The 21998-nt window shown below is 37.3% G+C and overlaps 2 protein-coding genes across 6 annotated transcripts in view; one reads left to right on the top strand and one right to left on the bottom strand.

Annotated features, from left to right (window-relative positions):
- Nucleotides 1–16: 16 nt before the first annotated feature.
- LOC308566540 (ankyrin repeat and SOCS box protein 3) overlaps nucleotides 17–21998 on the top strand; it is a 63075-nt gene continuing 41093 nt past the window's right edge. The window contains exons 1-4 of one of the 3 annotated variants that reach the window (XM_081156947.1): nucleotides 17–178; nucleotides 12363–13145; nucleotides 16466–16674; nucleotides 21062–21220. In XM_081156947.1, the coding sequence (XP_081013073.1) occupies nucleotides 16479–16674; nucleotides 21062–21220 (355 nt within the window). In that variant the 5' untranslated portion in view covers nucleotides 17–178; nucleotides 12363–13145; nucleotides 16466–16478. Of the gene's footprint in view, nucleotides 179–12362; nucleotides 13355–16465; nucleotides 16675–21061; nucleotides 21221–21998 lie in introns of those variants that run through there. The other 2 variants (XM_081156949.1, XM_081156948.1) reach the window with 2 other exon arrangements.
- Nucleotides 4652–12803, bottom strand: CHAC2 (ChaC glutathione specific gamma-glutamylcyclotransferase 2; the record flags this gene model as incomplete). 3 transcript variants are annotated; one of them, XM_081156951.1, is made up of 3 exons in its annotated part: nucleotides 4652–6365; nucleotides 7546–7581; nucleotides 12669–12803. In XM_081156951.1, 3 exons carry the CDS (start codon nucleotides 12801–12803, stop codon nucleotides 5982–5984), a joined length of 555 nt encoding a protein of 184 aa, XP_081013077.1. In that variant the 3' UTR covers nucleotides 4652–5981. The 3 variants fall into 3 exon arrangements, with proteins under 3 accessions (XP_081013077.1, XP_081013076.1, XP_081013078.1); XM_081156950.1 differs by having other exon boundaries at nucleotides 4815–6368; XM_081156952.1 differs by having other exon boundaries at nucleotides 4821–6365; nucleotides 12552–12803.

Genomic DNA, 21998 nt, shown 5'->3' with positions numbered 1-21998 from the left:
CATCCGGGGTCGCCGAGCCTTCCGCTACGGAAGCCGGGACGGAGGCCGGGCTTCGCTGGTTTCCCGCAACCGCAGTTTCGCTGGGGAATCGAACGGGGTGGCCTCCTGGGAGGGGACCCCTGAAGACAGGGCCTCGGACCAAGTCCTTTCGGCGGCGAAGTGACGGCACAGAGAGCGGGTGAGTGCGGGAGGCGGTGGCCGCGCCCTCTCCGGCCGCCCGCGCGGTCCTCCAGCAGTGGGCAGCAGTTTGACCCGCACGGGCGCGGGAAGGAAGAGTGTGAACGGGGCGGTGCTGGTCTTTAGACGCGAGAATCGGAAGGGGCGCCGAGTGAGAAGTGGCAGTGTTCCCGACTGCTTTCCCTCTCGCGGCTCTCTCCTCCCGTTTCTCCGCATCTAGCATCGGCACCTCGCCTGTCCGGCTGGAAGCTGCTCGCCGCCTCCTCTGGGGCGGTGGTTACCTCTGTACTTAGCTCCAAAGGACTAACGCGGGGAGTTTGCTCAGTCTCCGCAGCCCTGGGCGTGGGGTGCCTGAGCTGAGGAAACCTGTCACAGTACAAGGACACTGTGATTCTCCGAGGTTGGCAGGGACGGAGCCTCTCCTCATGGGACGGCCGCTAGGTATCGCTTGTCCCTACATTTTTTACCCCCCGTGGGGCTCCTCCTTCATCCCATAGATGAAGCTGGATTGTTTTATGAAAGAAGCTAGTTTTCTTATGTGAGGCTCAGGGCCAGGTGAATGCGAGATTATGAATCACGTGAGTTTAAGATACGTCTGTTTGTATTCAAAATAAGACAAAAAGTTTTGTGTCCCCACAGTTCTGCAGCCACCAAGCACCCTAGGGTGTCACGGTGGCCTTCATGCCACTGTGGTCCCTTCGTGGGCGTCCCAGCAAACCTAGTGCCATCTCTTGCAGAGGATCCAAGCACCACGCCCTTCCTCACCGATGGGCCCTCCCAGGCGTGTACCCCGGAGCTGAGTTCGCAGCACCCCAAGCCCAGGCCCGCGGTCCAAGCACGGCCTTAGCCGGAGGTCTGCTCCACTTGCACTCTTTGGTCTAGGCTGGGTGCTGCATCGAGTTTTTCTTTTTAGGCAGCGAGGCTGCAGTGAGAGCCCACAGGGTGTGTCTTCTATTTTAATCATTGTTCAACATTTAATGTGTATCATATGCAAGGCGGTAATGTGGGACAAAAGTTTTCTAGTTGGGAAAGGAGGTGAATTGTTTTTAGTGTACTAAATTTTGAGTGTGTGTGTAGGTGCCTTATATATAAGACATGTAGAATTATAAAGAGTTTGAAAAAGTAGGCTGAAGATTGGAAATTTGCCAAATAAAGATGGTCATTGAAGCCTAGCATTTAATGAGTTTGTGTAGCTGATAAACACAGTCTAAGATGTAAATGTAAATATAGTGAAATGTTCTGCTCTCTTCCCCTTAGTGATAGGAGGTGTTGGGTCACTAGTGTCTGATGCATGAGAGTTGTAAAGAAGGATGAAGACGGAGATCTTCGGGTTGAAGCAGGGAGGGGGTCGTTGAAGATTGGAGAGTGCACTAGTTAGGTGGAGGACAGCAGAATGAAGTTAGATTGGAGGGGAGTTAAGTTAGTAAGGAACACTGTAGTTAAAAAAATTCTGTGAAGGATAGGAGAACTGGAAGAAACTGTAGGGTTAAGTGGTGGTTTTTCCAGTTATAGAATGTGTGTATGTGTGTTGGCAAACCATTATGACAAGGAGGTTCAGTACAGTTAAATAAAAGCACCAAGAAATTAGTAGTGAACTACTAAATCATATTTTAGAAAGGTAAAATGAACCTTAAGAAGAATGAAAAAACCCTGAAACTCAATAAAACTAATTTTCATCATATAAATTTGACATAGAAGAATAATTTTAGTAGTTGTCTCCAGAGGAGTTAAAGTTCTTTGAAGAGTAGTCACAGGATTAAAAAATCATTCCACTAATCTTTGAGTTGTTACTATATGCTTAAGGTGAGTTTATTTTAAGGCTTTAGAAATGCATAAAAATTGATTAAAAGCTGGATAAATTCATAGAAAATAAGTCACAGTATTTTTGCTGAAAAAAAGATAGGCATAATTGGAATATTTCATTTGTAAATTTTAACAAGATGTGATGAGAGGGAACTTTAAGTATGTTTATCATATAACTGACTTTGAAAGAATCAGGGATAGTAAATTATAGGAGTATGTTGCTTACATTGATATTTACAACTGCTCCAAAGTTATGATTTAAAAATTATATATTCCTATGGAAAAGAGAAATCTAATATAATGGCACAAAATGTTGACTATAAAATATTTGAAAAATATCTAAATATGGTTTTTAAGCTATAGGCATGATTATAATCATTATGAATCTCAGAGATACTGAACCCATGGTATTCTGAATATGTAATTAAAAGTAATATTAGACGATACTTATTATATCAGGTACTGTGTAATGCTTTACATGGTAAAGTTAAGTGGCACTATCAAGATGTAAATTAGTACACATTCACATACTTTATTAAGCAGAAAATGAAAAATATGTATTTTCCCTATTTAAGATGAAATGCATTATCTGTAGACAATGGTCAGACTTTTAAAATCAGCCTTAAAGAAATGGGTCACATTCATGCTTTCAAGTATTCAAAGTTGACATCACAACAATCTTTGTTTCCCTAAATCAGGGGTGGAGAACTTTTTTTCTGCCAAGGGCTGTTTGTATATTCATAACATCATTCTTGGGCCATACAGAGTTATCAACTTAAAAATTAGCCTGCTATATTTGGTCAAACATTTAATTGAATTTTATTGAATTTCAAGTTCCGCCTGTGGTTTGCCTTGGCAGGGCCAGACCAGAATGATTTCTTGGGCTGTATATGGCCTGCGGGCCAGATGTTTCCCACCCCTGACCTAAATGATAAGCTTTCTGTATATGGAGGTGATGTTTATAAAATGGTACTTATTTACAGTTCTTGGTAGATTGAAGAATGAATGTGTTGTTTGGGAGTGGGAAAAGGAAATTTAAGATTGGCCTGGAGTAGGAGTAGAAACACCTATTTCAAAAAATCCACTTATTAGAGATTTATATTACAAGTGTCTTTTTTCAGTGTAGGGTTTACATTCATACTTGAATTCCTAATATATAACACCTATTTGTATTCTGAGAAATGAGAGCCTGAGGTCTGTGTGTGATTAGGTCACAATGAGAGAAAATGTTTTGAAAGTGATTTCCAAGGGCAGTGAAGAGAGAGTTTTGTTAACAAAAGTAAGCTCTAGGTAAAGGGTACCTTTTTTATGATTCTTGCTGGTTTGGAGGTTCCAAACCCTAGCTTCTCTCTAATTTAGTACTGTTTAACTTCTCCATTTTAGTTGTGTTTCTCCCCATCTCAGTGAAAATGAGTTCCTGTTCCTGGGCCTTTTAGAACAGGGTCTCCCTATTAATGTTGATGGTATGCCACAGGTATGTTCACATATTTTCTCGTCTAACTTCTTTTTAAAAAATTTTTTTATTTTTTAGAGAGAGAGGAAGGGAGAGAGAGAAAAACATCAGTGTGAGAGCGAAACATTGATCTTGCTGCCTCCTGCATGTGCCCTACTGGGGATTGAGCCTGCAGCCTGGGCATGTGCCCTGACCAGGAATCGAACCAGCAACCTTATGGTGCACAGGACGACACCCAACCGAGCCACACTGGGCAGGGCTTGTCTAACTTCTAACTGAAAGCTAGAAAGGCATTTAAATGAGGGTCACAAAGTGCCTGGCTGGGTGTGGCTCAGCGGCTGAGCATCCACCTAGGATCCAGGAGATTGTGGTTCAATTCCCAGTCAGGGCACATGCCTGGGTTTCAGGCTCAATCCCCAGTAGGGGGCGTGCAGGAAGCAGCCGATCAGTGACGACTCTCTCATCATTGATGTTTTAACTCTCTCACTCCCTCTCCCTTCCTCTCTCTGAAATCAATAGATATATTTAAAAATAAATAAATTAAGTAAATAAGGATCACAGAGTAACCCCTCCCCCTTGATATTCTGTTATGTATTAAGTGGTAGAAGAATCACTGGGAAGTTACAAACTCCTTTGGACCCAAGTTTGTTTGTAAAATAAATGGCTAGATTTTTGAATTCAGCTATGTGATTGTGATTGTGAGCTACAGCATGTGAATCTTGGATAGGCCTATTATATTTGTTGGAATCTATAATATCTATTAAAATCAACTCTAGCATCTTTATGTAATAAGTTACATACTATTTCATTATACAAAACATTAACCTTGTTTACCTCTTGAAGAAAAGATGCAAGGTAGTTAAGGTGGTTAAGTTCAGATGGTTTTTAAAATATATTGTAGAAAGATCTTGTGCTTAAGAATCAGAGAAACCTGGATTTCTGCTACTTATTAGATGTGTAACTGTATGCAAGTTACTAGGGAAACAAGTTTAGAGGCGTTATGAAGAAAATGCTTCTATATATAAAGTGCCTGGCATATCCTTATGAGATATTTATTAGTGAATGTCAGTACCTTTCTTGTTGTACAGGACAAGTGAAATGCCTTCTGGAAAACTAATATTGAAAATGTTGGAAAATATTTAAAAAGCTTTATAGCTGAGTAAATTACCAAGTAAGGTGTTAATAAATACAAAAACATGAAAAGGACTACTGTGCCTACTATGCAGGACAGCTTTATTTATTTATATTAATTTTTATATTTACTTATGTCTCTTTCCTCTAGAATGCTCTTTTTTCCCCCATCACCATGATCCCCTCTATACCCTCTCCTACCCCCTACCCCCCTCCAAATCACCACACAGGACAGCTTTATTTTTTTATTCTGTATTATTAGTCATGCCTGGGTTTGAAGAATTTTTATTGTTTCATATTAGATTTAATGTGATACTGAAATTCTTTTCATACTGAAAGATTTTTAGAGAGACTATATCCTATTGAGAAGGAAATCACTTATAATTAGAAATAATCTGTATTAGTCTGAATCAAGGCTAATTCTACATGAATTAATAATGTATGTGGATACTTCCTACTTGAGTGGCACCATCAACACTATTCAACGGATACCTTTGTTCAAGTGACAGGACAGAAGGGGGAAAAATCTGTATAGTAAATGATTAGGTAATGCCATTTCTTACTTAAAAAGTTTACAATTCTGAAAGCTATTTAAAACACCAAATTTTCACTTTATATATGTTTGTTAATTTGTATTAGAAAAATCTTTTAAAAAAATTTCACCATAAGATTAATACAAGTTACTGACAGACTACATTGTTAGTGAATTTATATTATGTAATTTGTGCTTTTTTAGCTGAATGAGTTTATGCATTTATTCAAAAAAGGAGAGATATAGTACATTATAATTTCAAGGGAATTTTTATATTAAAAATGCTATTTTTTTTGGCTTAAATTGGAAAGGATACTATTTAATACCTGAACAAGGAAATTCATAATTAAGGCTGAAATCTTATCTATATTACTATATATTTCTAATTATATATTCTTTTAAGCTTATATATTTTAACCCATGGTTACAGAATTATTGCATAGGAATATATTGAAGGTATGTATACCTTATTATATTTACTGAACTTTTGATTTAATCCTGTGCAAATTCAAAATAGTATTGAATATGAAACATGAAATTATTTTTACTCTGGTTAAAAAACAAGCTGTGAACTGAGTCTTTCATTGTATTTTTCTAAAGAACTCACTTCTCATGATCAAGTGTTCAATATCATATAGTTAGGAAATCATTATATTATTATAACCTGAATTTTTTTCTTTAACTATACCTTTATACTTTGAGTATGTATGTGTTTCAGGACACTTGCAATTAAACTATAAATTTTGATGATATCTTGACTACAACATTAAAAATAAATAAGATCTTCAAGTAAATACATTTCCAAATCATACTGTCATTGTGCAGTACAACTATTCTTTGATGACTGAAAGTTCTGCTTTTCTGGAAAAGTCAATGATTAGGTCTTTATAAGCAATCGAGATTCTGTTTTCCTTCTAAACGTTCCTTTACTAATTTTTCCAAAGAGAAAAGATGCTCGTCTGCATCTTCTGGCACAAGATTCCTAATGGAATTTGCAAGTTCAAAAAGATATTCTGTATTTCTTCCACTTGGACCAGCTGCATTAAAAATCTGTTCAGCAATGTCTTCCAGAGGTGCAGGACCAAGATAATTAGGATTATCACATGTTCCAATATATAGCAACACATTGAATGGTTTTGTAACGGGATCTTTTGGATAAAAAATGACTGTTGTGGTCCTGTAGCCTCCCTTCTCTCTGAAGTCAAGATATGCTTTTACTTCTTCTTCCTTTCCTGCTGGCAGTCTGTAAGCAACACCCCATACACAACCCTGCTGAAAAATGAAAAGAATGTATTATTTAGTATTTACAAGGCTTAAATAGGTGAAAGTACGTTGTGATGTAAGAAAATATCTTGTATGTTCTTAGAAATCAATGCAGTTTTACTTAAGTGCCTTGAAAAGGTACATATTAAACAATAAAGGAAATCATTTTAAATTCTTCAGTCTGAAAAAATTATTTCCTTGGACACTAGGATATTTGTCTTTGTTTAAATCTTTGAGAGTATGTTTTTTATCTAATGAGCCTGAAATGAAAAAATAACAGGTCTTCATTTGGTCATTAAAACTACAGTTCTAAAGCTTAAATCCATAGGCATTTCACTGATGGTACAGGGCAGTAGTTTCCAAACTGCTGCAAGGAGTGTTAAAGCCACCATGGAGCCTACCTCAGAGGCTGTCTGGATATGAGTGGTGGGGTGCTGGCCAGGAGGGTTTGGACATCCTAACCCCCTTCAGCTTGAGCATAATTTATCTTTTTACATATTAGGTGTTCCTTTTTTTTGCAAAAAGAGTTATATGTTTTAAAAGCTCTTTAGTAATCAACTACTTAAGGCCTTAGCAGTTTCATTTTATTTGTTCATTTCTTCACTGCCTAAACTTCCAAATATCCTTTGTAGATTACTCCATCCAGAATACTACATGACAACCTCTTTTGTCAAGAGAGCCCATGAACAAAGTGTCAGTAAAAATAATGTATTTTAGCTGCAAATATTTTTTTTACTATTAATAAAATACCTGTGATATAAGCTAGATTTACAGTTTGTAATACAGATTTTCTAAGTTCTTGAGAAAAGTATATACACACTGTAACAGCTGATAGCTCAGTTTTGAAAATGTATCAGACTCCTAGCAAATGTGAGGAGAGCTTTAAGGTTTCCATTTGGTTCTTAATGGTAGTTGGGCTGGCTTCATTCATGTCAAAGAGGACCACAAAATCCTCAATCAACAAGCTCATTAAGAAAAGTAAATGAGACTACATGCTATTTGGTTTTCTTTTGTAGTCTACCTTGCATTCTTCATCCAACTGTTTTCAACAGGTGAATATAGAAAGGAATTCTAGATCTAGTGCAGTTGAAATTGTAACTACTGTCAATACAATTTCATTTAAAACTGAGAAACATCTCAACTTATATAAAGCCTATACAAAAAAAAAAAAAAAATTATACTATACCCCAGGATCTTCAACAAGAGTCACAACTCTTCCAGGCTGTTTAAAAAAAAAGTAAAATAAATAAATAAATAAATAGATTTCTGAATTATAGTTCATCAACTGAGCATTAGCAAATTGTTGACATGGAATATTTTAACTTCATTTGCTCATACTAAACACTTTTTTAAAAAACTCTTATGTTTTATGATAACTTTTAAAGTGAATTAAGAGAATCTGCTTTAGTGGGGCCAGTGGGGTTCAGCAGTTGAGCGTCAACCCAGGACCCGGAGGTCAGGGCACATGCCTGGGTTTCGGGCTCAATCCCTGGTAGGGGCTGTGCGGGAGGCAGGCGATTGATGTTACTCTCTTATCGATGTTTCTATCTTTGTCCCTTCCTCTCTCTCTGGAAAAAAAAAAAATCAATAAAAAAAACATTTTAAAAGAAGAATTATTATAAACCACAATTTTACTTACTTGATGCCCACTGTCTGGCACATAGCCTAAATCTTTCAGATTACTGGTGTCATCTTTGTTGCTGTTTCCTTCTAGTCTTTGTCTACTTGTATAGATAATTTGTAATCATGGAATATATGGGATTTTGGATTTTGTTTGTTTATTTTCCTGTTAGTCTTCTCACACATTTTAATAGTTGTATAATATCCTATAATCAGTGAGGTATTGACATGCCTGTGTTGTTGGACATTTAGATTTGACTTGTTTTCTACTTAAGGTAATGCTACAATGAGGTACATATATGGGTGTGGGTCATATAGGTACTGCCATAATACTTTCAAATTCTAAGTGAATTAGCTATTTATTGAATACCTACTCTGTGTTGTAGAAAAGGAAAAGCCTTGAGTTTTGCTTCCAAGAGCTTATATTGTATTGTGGAATAAGAAGTTAACATGTGAAATAGGTAGAGAATACTTAAGGGCTAAGATGTATGGTATTAAGTGTAGTAAGAATTCTGAGTCTCGAGTGGTCAGAATGGAACATAAAATTATGGCAAAAAGGCACTGTGATTCAGGAGTGAGGACCTAGAGGCAGTATTATTACCAGGTCAAGTGTCTGACTTTAGGAAAGGGTCCCCCATGTAGGGAAGATGATTCAGAAAGATAATTGGAAAAATAGGACAGAGTCAGCTTTGAAAAGCCAAAGAGTGGAGTTGAAATTAGGGGATAGTGGAAAATAAGAAGCTGCTGAAATTTGGGAGAAATAGGAAATAAGGAGCTACTCTAACGCTTGAGTAGCAGATGACTGGCATGATAAAAAGTGTTTTGGGAAGATCACTGTGGTAAAATATATAGTATACAAATTAGAGTGGGAAGCAGGTAGATACTCAGTAAGAGAATGAACTGTGAGTGGTCCAGGTGACAAGCTCTCTCCTGCACCTTTCCTTGCTTCCCCTTACATCCAGCCAAGTCACCAGCTTAGCTCCGTCTTCTGGTTATCTTCCATGTCTGGTTCCTCTTCATCCTTCAGCCGCTTCCTTAGGGATCTTACTGCCTGCTTCTAGTTTTGCTTCCCTTCAGTCTGTTCTGTATTTGGGCCTAAAATGACTTTCTAGTGCAAAAATTGGGCCACTCCCATGCTTTGAGTTTTTCAGGGTTGTATTCTACAAGATAAAATAAAAATTCCTTAGCATGACAACTACAAACCTCACTTCTTACCACTTTCCCCCTCAAGTGTACTGAATCATTTATAACTTGTACAAACATTCATGTCTTTGGATGTACTGGTGCCCAGTGTGGAATGCCCTTTCTTTTATATCCCTGTGATACCCTCCTGCCGCTATCTCCACAAAGGCTTGGCTGACTCCCAGAGGACTGCCACAGCTGCTCCTTCTTCTAAACTCCCATTGTTCCTTTTATTCGTTTCCTTTACAGAACTTACCAAGTATTGTTGTTTGCATAGGTGTCTCCCACTTATACATAAGTGCTCAGTAGTAATTGTTGAAAGGAGGAGGAGGGGTAGTAAAGTCCTGGACTAAGGTGGTGGCAGTTGAAACAGAAAACAGAGTATTATATAGGGAGTCATTTTAGGGGACAAATCAATGGATCCCTGTGACTGCTTATGGATGAAACAGACATGGACTGCTGGCAATACTGATATATTTACTTGGAAATATTTTCTAAAACTTAAGCTCTTTGCTCCTAAAATGTAAATATATATTATTGAGAAACTGCAAATTTGTAAATGTACTTAAATGGTTTTTTTAGGGAATTGAAACTGAAGAAAGGGGTCTTTCTAGCTGAATGGAAGTGGAGGAAGTTATGAAATATGAGTAATGATAGGCACTTTCATTTCAGTAATGTTTCTGATATACAAAAGTTAGGGATTTATTAAATGTTCACAATTATCTTGTGTTAAAATGTTTCTTCTCTTTTGAAACTGAAATTTATATTCTCTCTGATGTGAAAAAAATTTCACATTTAAACATCTTTAATTTGGTGGGAAACTGCCAATTTGTTATATATAAGTGAGATGCTTGATTAAACTTAGTAAAAAAATTAAATGAAGCCAAAAAGAAAGCATAATTTAATAAAGCAAGTAGATTTGATATTTTTCTCACAAATATCACTTTGCAGTATGTGGAAATAACTCTAACATTTGTTTAATAATATTACATTTCATACTTAATGATGACTGACTTACTAGAGCACACGTTGCTGTAAAAAACATAGTCCTATATAGCATTTATGTTATTTTGATTTGATGGGTATTTCTTTAGGTTTTTATATTGTTTGTCAGACAGTTAATATTTATATAAGGTTGGTGATACATTGTAATGAAAATGTGAAGTAGGAAATGTTTAGTACTTAAGACTCTCCTTTAATTTGCTACGATAATCTGCAACTCAAAAGACTTAAATAAAAGTAGGTGTAAAACTATTACAGTTTTAAAAACTATTGTAGTCATTTCCCCCTAACTTCCCTGCCTTATCTTTTAGTAAATTTAAGTAAGAAGAGAGATACTGGCTTTTATAGCTGCCTTCTTTTAAAGAACCATGTTGTTGTTGTTTTAAATTTCTATTGATTTTTAGAAAGAGAAAAGAGAGAGGAATAGAGATAGAGAGAGATCTGTGTGAGAGTGATACGTTGATTGGCTGCCTCCTGCATGCCCCCAAACAGGGATTGAGCCCACAACCTAGGCAGGGGAATCTAACCAGTCACTTTTCGGTGCACAGGATGATGCTTAGCAAACTGAACCACCTGGCCAGGGCACATGTTGTAAGAACTGTGTTTTACTGACTTGACAATTTCTTATCAGTCTATTCTCAGTGTACATATCTCAGTATGCTGTGTAGCAAACATAGACATTTTGGTTAGGATTAGAGTAGTAAAATATGCTATTAAACCTAATTTGTAAATATTTAATACTTGGTCATTAAAATTGGAGCCTAGGCTAAGGCTTTTCTCCTCAGAATGGCAATTTTAAGTGTTCATATCTGACAACTCAAAAAGCATTTTATTTAACTTAGTTCTTTCAAGTCTTAAATATTGTTTTCTAACATTCTTGGAGATAATTTGGCCATGAAGTTTCTGTTGGCCTATAATGTGCATTTGCTTTAAGTCACTCCTGTTTTCAAGTCATCTGTCTACCTTAAAGCCAAATTCTTAATTAACCAACTCTAGTGGAGGTGGAATGACTTCTAACTCAGGCTCTTTTTGTGATTTTATTCCTATGTCTCTTTATGAGCAGGTGCAAACTACTTCACACCTGGCCTGTCCCCTTTCCATGACTGCAGGTATTTCTTTGGAGTTAACCCCAATCCCTTTCTACATCCGATTTCTAGCATTTTAGATATCGTGCTTTTGGACCAATATTAATGTCTTTTTAAAAAACACTAAGCTCATAACAGTCAGAGTATTTTATTATGTATTTATCAGATTATGTTAAGTGAAATAAATCAGTCAGAGAAAGACAAATACTATATGATCTCACTTATATGTGGAATTTCATGAAGGACAAAATAGAAACAGAGGCATGGATACATGGAACAGATTCACAGCTGTCAGAGAGGACTGGTTGAAAGAGGGTGAAGGGATTAGCCAAAGAACATGTATGCATTACCCATGACACCGGCAACAGTGTGATGATTTGGTGGGGCACAAAGGGGAGGAAATGGGGACATCTCTAAATCTCCAATAGTAACAACAATAAAAATAAAAAGAAAAAACACAGTAATCAAGCTAATACAACTTTCAGAAGTATTTTAGAGAAAATATAAGCAATAAAAAATTTATTAAGGTTAATTAAAACAAGTGTTCAAATTATCCACATTGTTAGTTCCCAAACTAAGTGTTCCTTACAGATTAGCTGTTTTGCAGCCAGTACAAGGCTGATTTCCATAAGCAGTGAGCTGCTACTGATTTTCTGTACAAAAATATATTGAGATGAATGTCTTTGTGACTGACTGAAAAATGGATCGAAGAACTTACATTTATAATTTAGAGAAGAACCATCGAGAAACATTAAAATAATGCTGGATATATAATGAATACTGTGTTACTCAAGTAACAGACCAGGAACTCATTTAATGTCACTAGTACTTGATAACCGAAGTGATCAAAGTAAGTTTCTTAATAACCGAAGGCAATTTTGGAAACTAGTTCTTCTGTGACCTTAGGTTCCATAAAATACATGTTTGGAAAGATATAAAGAAACCCCAGAAAAACACTTTTAAATTGAAACCAATGAAAGTCTTTCAAAATGCAGAAATGCCAACAAATTTAATTGCCAAAAAGCTGAATTTGCAAGTTGATTTTAGCACTTCAACTCCGTGGTGACTCAAAAGATTGATCTTCCCGCCCTTTTTTTTTTTTTTTTTTTGGCAGAGGTTGCCAAGACTGGGGGCACCTTGCCAGCACGTCATCCTGGTGCCAGCTTGTGCGCATGTGCCCACGTTTTTTGCCTGCTCAAGAAACTAACGACCAGCATCTCAAGCGGCTTCGGAAGGAGTGCCCTAGGTTTGGGAGAGGTTAAGTCAGGTGGCCGAGGAAGAAGCACAGATGTGACAGCATTACCCCTAACCCGCATGCCTGGCCCTCCGAAGCGCTGGAGTGTGGGTCCCGCGGAGGTGGGCCGGCGGGTGGGGGGCAGCGCTGCGGGGACAGTAGCGTGGGGACTGGCTGGAGGCTCACCTTGCCGGGGACTCCGCGGTGGTCTGTGCTGCCTTGCCAGAAGCGCCTGCTGTAGCCTGTGATGCATCCGACCAGCTTATCTTGATACGGGAAGTCCACCTTCCAGATCAGCGACCCGTAACCAAAAACCCACATCTTTCGCCAGCACCTCCGGGGCGACAGTGGCGGCTCACGACTGTACGGGTCGCAACTGCAGCTTGCCCGACGCGAGTTACCGGCTGCGCAGGGCGCAGGCGCTGACAGCCGCGATCCCTGGGTGGTGGCGCAAAGCACGCTGGGACTTGAAGTTCGAGGCGCGTTTTCCGGCTCTGTCACGGTCAACGTTATTTTATTGCTTAGGGTAGCAGGAAGCGTGGACCGTCTGTGTGCTAAACGAAGTCTCCCGCAGCCTCTGCTAATCACCTTACCCTTCCTCTGGTGCGCGTGTGCAGCGGACTACAATGCCCACAATCCTTTTCCGGGAGTTGCGCCTCCGAGGTTGGAACTGTCTGCCTTCTTTCGAACGGGGGGTACGCGGGGTGCGTGGTGCGTGTGGCGAAGGGAAAGGGCAGGAGTTGTGGCTGGTGTGTTCTGGGTGCCGAGAAGACGAGTGTATGGCAGTTCGCACGTAGAAAGACATTTTGTTCTGCTTTGAAAACGGGAATTCTGCCCACGTAACAGCAGCTAGAGGAGCGCAAGCTGGAGATGTAATCCAGATTTGACTTTATTTACATTTTAAAAAATCATCTGTCTTTTTACCTTTCAAGTAAAAGCAGGAAATTTATTGCAGAAGTTTTATGCTTGTGAAAGAGCTACTATTAATGCAACGAAACTTGCCTATGTATTTAAATTTTATGCGAAAATGACTTTTTTCGTCTTTAGTATTCTCAGCAGCTCTCAGAAAAGAGTAGCCAGAGGTTCTCAGGTCATGTACAGGCGTTGGAAGCTATCTGGGGAACCCCCTGAAACTGTATACAAAATTTGGGGTCTACGTGCATTTTTCTGAGGAGAAACTTTATAGTTTTCATGAGTTTTTCCAAGTCAAGGGTCCTAAAAAATGTTACGACCTGCTGGTGAGAGCTGCTGTTCCGGAATGCTGTTCAGGAAGCTCACTTGGACTGTCACGGCTGTGTTTCTGTATGTGAAACAAAAGCCTTACCAAGTGATTGTTCTTTCTTGAGGATTTGTTTCATGGTGTTTAGCTTTATTAAAAAAATTCTAAAACTCCCAGGTTCAAAAAGTATTATTTGTGCTCTTAAGAAATCATTAGTAAACCGCTACAAAGAAAAACGGAGTTTAAGAACGACCACGTCTTTTTATGTTTTCTCCACGTTGTAGTTTCACATTCCCTGGATGGTTAGTTTCCCTCCACCCCCAACTTTTTTGAAAAATTTCAAACATACAGAAAAGTTGAAGGGGAAAAAAGAGTACAATGACCATTCATATGTCCTCTATGTGCATCCAATAATTAACATTTTGCCACAGATGTTATTTCTTTTTTCTCTGTATATACTTTTAAATCTAAAACATTTAGGGTAAGTTATATGTGTTATGATTTTTCACTGCTAAATACTTATAAGAATAAAGACATTCTCCTAATAACCACAGCGCCATCCATTATCACATCTAAGAAAATTAACAATAATAACATCGTCAAATATCTGTTCCATATTCAAATTTCCTTAATTATCTCAAAATTGCTTTTGTAGCTATTTTTTTTCACCTATCCAGGATCCATTTGAGGTTTATATATCACCTGATTTTTTTTTGTACTCTCAGTCTAGAACATAGGAAGGTTTTTATAAAAGGAGATCATAAACAGTTTACTCATGTTATCTAGTTGGTATTGAGGGTTGAAGGGAATGATCCTGCTATTACCGTTCATTACTTTTGACTTCTACTTCCCATAAGAATCTCAAAGATATTTCCCAGTTCTGATATTTTTTCAGATTATTGCCTGTAATCTGGATCTATTAGCATTGTCCTATGAGAAAAATCAGTAAAATTTAGAAAAAGATGCATGCCTTTTTTATTCAGGTGCTGTCTTTGGAGTAGTAGTCTTGTTTGTGTTGTATGTGGTTTTCCTACATAGAATTTTTTTTCTTGTATTAGATGAATTTACTTAACAATTGCCCTAAGAGGTGTGTGCGCACACGCATGTGCGTGTAACTTGGATGTAATGGCCTTGGCTAGAAATTAACATGGTTCAAAAGAGTATAGCTTAATATTCAAGAGTCTCCACAGTTTGGCTTTAGTTACCTCTCTAACCTCATTTTCCCACTGCTCTTTGTTTACCTAAACCTCCTTATAAAGTGAAATAATTGTTTCCCTTATTTACTGCCCTTTACTCACCCTCGATTGTTCGTTTCTCTAAGTTTGGTTTGTCTGTCCTGCCCATTGTCCAGTCCTCCCTATCTCTCTTTTAAGGCTCACCAGGTTGAAGCAGTTCTCCCTTCTTTGACTATGATGGCTCCTTACCTCTACTTCTCTTATGGCACTTCCTGCTTTTTATTTTGAATCACATGTGTTCATCATTTCTATGAAACTGTACATAGCTTGAGGTGGAATCTCTGTCTATATCATCTTTATATCCTCCGCATTGTTAATCACCCAGTTGGTGCTCAGTAAGTAACTGTTAACTGAATAATTAAGTGCTCTGTGATAAATATCTTCACTTCCCTAGTAATGGACCAGTTGATCTGATCAAATTCATCCATAGCTAACCTTAGCTATTTAGCTCATTGTACGATCAACTTCTGCAGTTACAGCCTTTTATTAAATTTGTGACCATGTGTAAGTTTAGATTTAATATCGGAAATACTCTGTGTTTTCTTTTAACCTCTTCCCCCAAACCTTCCTTTTCTGGAAAAATTATTTATAATGTTCTAGAAAGTTTTTTACCTGTATCAGACTAGACATGTTGTTGGTATTTCCTGAATTACCCCCTAATATTAGAAAAACTAAGAGGAAGGTTGGGATCAGAGTGTTACTGAGAGGGACTATCCCTTGGGAGATATTTTCCTGAGAATCCTGAATCTTAGCCCAACCCACCTCATAGCTTGACTAACAAGAAATTGTTTTTGTGAGAGTCATATACTGAGAGCTATATAGGGCGTTGACTTGAACTTTGAAGGGAGATGAGGAGGAAAAAGGCCGTAATGCTGTGAAGACATTTCTGGGCTGGTACAGGAAAGGCGAACTCATCTTTTTATGATGCTCTTAATGCGTTTTAATATATTCAGTTAGTGGGACTGTTTTATCAAAGAGAGAACCTGAGTGTTTAGCCCCTTTTGCAAAGGACCAGCTGTGGCAGGAAAACTAGATTTACCTACTTATCTTTGTTCTTTTCAGTAAGTGTCCTTCTTTTCTAACCTTTTTGGGGTTGGAGGACTATAATTCTTGAGGCTGAGCATTGCCAGTTATTAAATGGTTATCTTTGTATGCACTTGGGATTAACTGGAGGCATTTAGCTCTCTCTGATCAACAGAGTTCTAGTGAGTACATTTTAATGGGCATATAAGTAGGTGCAGGAGCCTGCAGGAAGGAGCTGCTCAGACATTTCCAGAAAAGGAATGACAGAACACTTAAAACTCCCTTGCTGTCTTTAATAACATTCCAAGGAATCTCAATTCCCCAGAGAGACTTCCTGGGTTAGACTCTAGCAGAGGCTATGGCCTGAGAGGTCTCTTTCTCCATCTCAGACTCTACTTCAACAGCCATGTGAGACATGCTAGACAGGTCCACTTCGATCTCCTAATCTCTAGGAGTTCAGTGTTGTTTTATTGACTCTAGTGTTTTCTTTCTGCCTTGTTTTGTAGACTGGTCAAAAGAATGGATTTTACAGAGGCTTACTCTGATACATGCTCCACGGTTGGACTTGCTGCCAGGGAAGGCAATGTTCAAGTCTTAAGAAAACTGCTCAAAAAAGGACGGAGCGTTGATGTTGCTGATAATAGGGGATGGATGCCAATTCATGAAGCAGCTTATCACAACTCAGTAGAATGTTTGCGGATGTTAATTCATGCAGGTAAAGTAAATTCAAGGTATGGGAGGGTGGGCCTGCAATCTGGATTAATAAAACATAAAACAGTGGTAATATATGGCTTATTTGTTTCCCTTTCTATAACCATAAAATAACCACCTGTACATTATTAAGAATGATAAGATTGCTTGCCTTGGATTATAAATGTTGTCCTTTATATGGAAGTGCCTGTGCCTGGCCCATTTTTAGTGGCTGAGCTACGTTTAAGCATTGGATAGTTTCTGGTTACGGTTATTCTTTCTCCTTTTTCCAAACAAAAGGAGCAGTGTTACTGGTATTGAGGGTGTGAGTATTCTGTTTAAATTAGTCTTTTTTTTTTTTTTAATATTTTACAGTTCCCTTAATCTTGGGAATCTTTCCAATTGCTTTGACTTTATATTTGCTGAGGACACAGAGAACAGGATAGACAAGGTCCCTGCCTTTATGGTGCTTATATTCCTGTCAGGAAAACAGACAATAAATACTTAAACAGTTAACCAAAATAATTTCAACAGGTAAAAGTATTGTGGAAAAAATAAAACAGAGTAACAGGACAGAGCAGTCATGTGCTACTGCACATCTCTTTCCAAGTCTGTATTAGTTGACTTCATGCTTGTAACTAGAGATCAGCTATGTGGCAGTATTTACACCACAGAAATCAGCCAGTGCTACAAAGCAGTGCTGTCACCGGGCTTTTTCCCCCCTCCCTGAACCAGTTATACATTTACCAGCACACCACTGAGGGAAGGGCTCAGTAAACAAAACTAAGTGGGAGATTCTGACACTCAGGAAACAGGATGGGGAGAGAATTAAAGGCATGAATTTGACTTTTTTTCTCTAGTCAAAAAACTATCCCTGATACACGGTTATTTCTCTCCACATCAGAGCAGTGCTGTTTATGTTACAGTTTCTTTCCCCTTTGGCTGCTGAATAAACTTAGGCATGCTTTTCATTAATTGTGTTAGAATTGGCTGTTCAAGTCATCTATGTTTTCTTATAGAGTATCTTTAAAATATCATCGTCTGGCTGGTGTGGTTCAGTGGTTGAGCATCGACCTGTGAACCAGGAGTCATGGTTCGATTCCTGGTCAGAGCATATACCCGGGTTTTCTGGCTCGATCCCCAGTAGGGGGTGTGCTGGAGGCAGCCAGTCAATGACCCTATCTTATCATTGATGTTTCTGTCTCTCTCTGAAATCAACAAAAACATATTAAAAAAATAGAAATTTAAAATATCATTTTTATTATTAATGACTGTTAACTTTGATGTTTTTGGAGAATAAGATACCCACACATAGTTAACAATGTGAATAGTTGATAAAAATGGTAAAATAAAATTTTCTCACTATATTTTTATTAGAGTACACTGTTATGAAATAAACTTTGGATAAATCTAATTTATTTGTAGTGTGTACACAAGGATTAGGGTAGGGGTAAGGAGATAGGAAGTCGGGTTAGCAGAGGGTAGGTAGTAGCTATTTGACTTATCTTCTTAGGAGGTGGTGACATTTTTGGTCTCAGTGTTCCATGAGTTTGGTTGTTCTCTGTAGTTGGAACTAATGTCCAAAATTCTATCAGTTTTGGTAATCTGATTCACTCACTAAAAATCAAATCAGAATGAGGCAGAAGGCTACACAGCCTGTTGCTCACTTTAGAAAATGTTTTATATATTCCCCTGGCCCATTCTTCCTTTTGTAAGTTAACTATCCCCTGCCTTTTAAAGAAAGAATATAATTAAACTTTTCTGGATGATTTAAGTTCAGGTATATTGACCTGTGAGGAATGGTAGGTGACTACTTTGTAAAAGGTCTAGCTAGCATACAGCTACATATGAGAAGGTATTTTAAAATGATGGTCAAGCACAAACATTTCTAATCCTGAAGAGTGAAGTGAGGTCTCTTCTGCTTAATGGTGACAGCAGCATCTTTATACCTGCAGCAGTTAATGCTATTAATTATGGATTAATCTTAAAAGTCCCCAAAATAAGTTTGACATATCTGTCATTCTTTATACTTGCTATATCTGTGTTTTATATGATTCATAATTCTCTTGTCCCTTGTGGCTCAGCTCATATACATAAAAGTGTCTTATATAATTTCTACCTCCTTGAACTTCATCTAATATTAGTAAACTGCCAGAGATTCCTAAAACACACCTTTCTTTAGTGCACTGCAGTGTGAAGGTGCTCAGACCCACACAAAAAGAATGGAAGAGTCTGAAATGATTAGGAAGGGTTTGCTTTACTGTCTCTTTAATTTAGATCTAGAAACTAGTCCAAGAATCTTGGTCTTCTCATTTAAGTTGGAGAAGGACATTTAAATGTGGTATGGATTACTTAGAGATTTAATATGCATATATATGTATTTTTCACTTTTGCTTTGTTTAAAGTATTAAATGCACAAATAACAATTTTGCTAGTCTTTTTTTTATCTTTGTTGGAATTTTGGTGTAATAGATAATGAGATTTCAAGAAGCTTATTATTGTGGAGGGCAGTAAAGAACTTCAGTGGCAATTAATCATGCCATTCAGTATTAAACTGTTTGCTGACTAAAGGTCACTTAAAGTCTTGTAATTAATTATAGCATATCACTAACAAATACTTTGTTTTGGCAAATAGAGGATCTAACGCTTAGTACTTTTTATTAGTTCATGTTAAGAAAGTATGCTCTCAAACTGACCACAATAACAGATGATGAAGATCCTTAGATAAATAAAGCAATGTAGCATAGTGATTAAATTATGTTCAGATGGACCTGGGTTCTTCTGACCATTACATTTTATTGGTGTGACCTTGGACAGGTGTTTAAATCTCTTGGTGGTTCAGTTTCTTCACCTGTAAGATGGAAATACTCCTTTAATTCAGCTCAGGTGAGAAACTGTGGGCCATCCGTAATTCCTTCCTTTTTCTTATATCCCCCACCTGGTCAGCAAATCTTTATGTGTGTGTGTATGTATGTATTATGCTGTTTTGATTACTATACCCTTGTTGTATAGTTTGAAATCAGGTAGTGTGATACTCAGGAACATTAGTTTTAGTTCTGGTATTCCAGAAAATATTAAAGTTTAAAAAACATTTTTTTTGTTTATTACTATCAGAAATGCCTTCACCATTCACCTTACATCCCATCCTTCTGTTGTTGGTATAGAGTTTTATTGTTTTGGAAACAAAGGTAAGAAAGTCACTTCTCAATATTATCTTTCTCTTGGAGTTAAAAAAAATTTTAATGTAGACATTATTTACACAATTTGAATGTTACGAGAACCTTAAGATTTTTATTAACAAATAAACCTCAGAAACATTAAAGTAAATGAACTTATAAATTCCTTGTAAATTTTATACTACTGTTTGATTTCTTTGGAGTGCATTTTATTATTTTAGAAATGCAATCTTCATTAACTATTAGACTGTAGTGTTAGGTTAGAAAAGGAGTTTGTTTTTTATGTTTTGTTTTTTACATTCCATTCTTATGAGTTATTTATTTTATAATTGTAAGCTTGTACCCCTTGATCCCTTGCACCTATTTTGCCCACTCCAAATTCCTTTCCCCTCTGGCAACCAGTAATTTGTTCTTTGTATTTGTAAGTTTTGTTTGTGTGGTTTTTGTTTTGTTTGTTCATTTATTCTGTTTTTAAGATTCCACTTTTAAGTAAAATTGTATGGTGTTTGTCTTACTTATTTCACTTAGCATAATACCCTCAAAGTTCATTCATTTAGTCACAAATGGCAATATTTCATTCTTTTTGTGTGGTTGCATAGTGTTACAGGGTGTGTGTGTGTGTGTGTGTGTGTGTGTTGTGTGTACGTATATATCGCATCTTCATTATCCAGTCATCCGTCAGTGACACTTGGGTTGTTTCCATATCTTGGCTGTTGTAAATATGCTGCACTGAACATAGGGTGCATGTGTCTTTTTAAATTAATGTTTTGATTTTTTTCCCTTTGGTTAAATAGCCAGAAGTGGAATATTTTAAACTACCTTAATGTTACTAAGCTGAATAGCAAGGAGGTAATACTAGAGACGAGACCATTTCTCTCACGGAAATTTAGAAATAAAATAAGTCAAATTTATTAATACAGTAAACCTTGCTTAAGCAAATCTTTGGTGCTGCATCCTCTTCAGATTTCGCTTGTGTTACCGTTCAGCTCCTGCCACTCCCCTTCCCTTACCCACCAAAAATTAGAGACTCGAAAATGAGTGAGTGGGCAGAAATTTTGTGTAAAGAATACCAGAGACCTGTGCACCTGTAGAACTTTTTTTTTAACTTTTTTAGAGAGTTTTAAACTATGAGACCTCCCATTTATGATTGTTTTAATATTTCTTGAAATCTTTGCTTTTTAATCCCAAGAAACAGAATTGATATCTTCTAGTTGATGGTTTTTTATTCTTTCATAGATCCATCTGAAAACTACATTAGGAGAAAGACTTTTGAGGGCTTCTCTGCACTACATTTTGCTGCACATCGAGGACACTGGAAGATCGTACAGATTCTTTTAGAAGCTGGGGCAGATCCTAATGCAACTACTTTAGAGGAAACCACACCATTGTTTTTAGGTGAGATAAAGTATTTGTGGTACAAATGCAACTTTTAATTTTTAATTTTTTTTCCTGAAGACATGAAGCTTAATCCCCCCACACCCAAGCTGTGTACTTAAAGTATGTCCTTTGGCAAATATTATACTGCTACTTCTTTGATTCAGAACAATTCCATTATTCCCCACCACATTCTATCATGCTGCCTATTTTTAATCAATATTTCCTGCACCCCCCTTTACCCTTGACAACCGCTGATCTGCTTTGACCCCTGTAGTATGCTTTTTTGCAGAATGTCATAAATATATATGGAATAGTACAACATATAATCTCCAAGACTGACTTCTTTCACTTAGCATAATGCTTTTGAGATTCACACTGTCACATATATCACTAATTTATTCCTTTTTATTGCTAAGTAGTAGTCCATTATATGAATGTACCACAGTTTATCCACTTACTAGATGTTAGACATTTGAATTATTTTCAGTGTTTGATTATTATGAATAAATTGCTACAAACATTTGAATGCAGGTTTTGTTTGAATATGTTTTCATTTCTCTTGGATTATTACTTAGGATTGTTGGGTCGTGTGGTCAGTGTATGTTTACCTTTGGCAAACAATTTGGATGTTTCTTATAAACTGAATACCATTTTGCATTCCCTCTGGTAATGTTTGAGGGTTTCACTTGTCCCACATTTTTACCAACACTTGGTATTGACAATTTTTCTTTTTTGCTTTTACATTTTAGCTATTTTAATAGGGATTTAATTTAGTGGTATCTCATTATGTTTTTTT

Source organism: Miniopterus schreibersii, assembly GCF_964146895.1.
Source record: "Miniopterus schreibersii genome assembly, chromosome: 13".
NCBI lineage: Eukaryota > Metazoa > Chordata > Mammalia > Chiroptera > Miniopteridae > Miniopterus > Miniopterus schreibersii.
The sequence above is the reverse complement of the archived record's forward strand: the minus strand, read 5'-3'. Positions and strand labels throughout refer to the sequence as shown.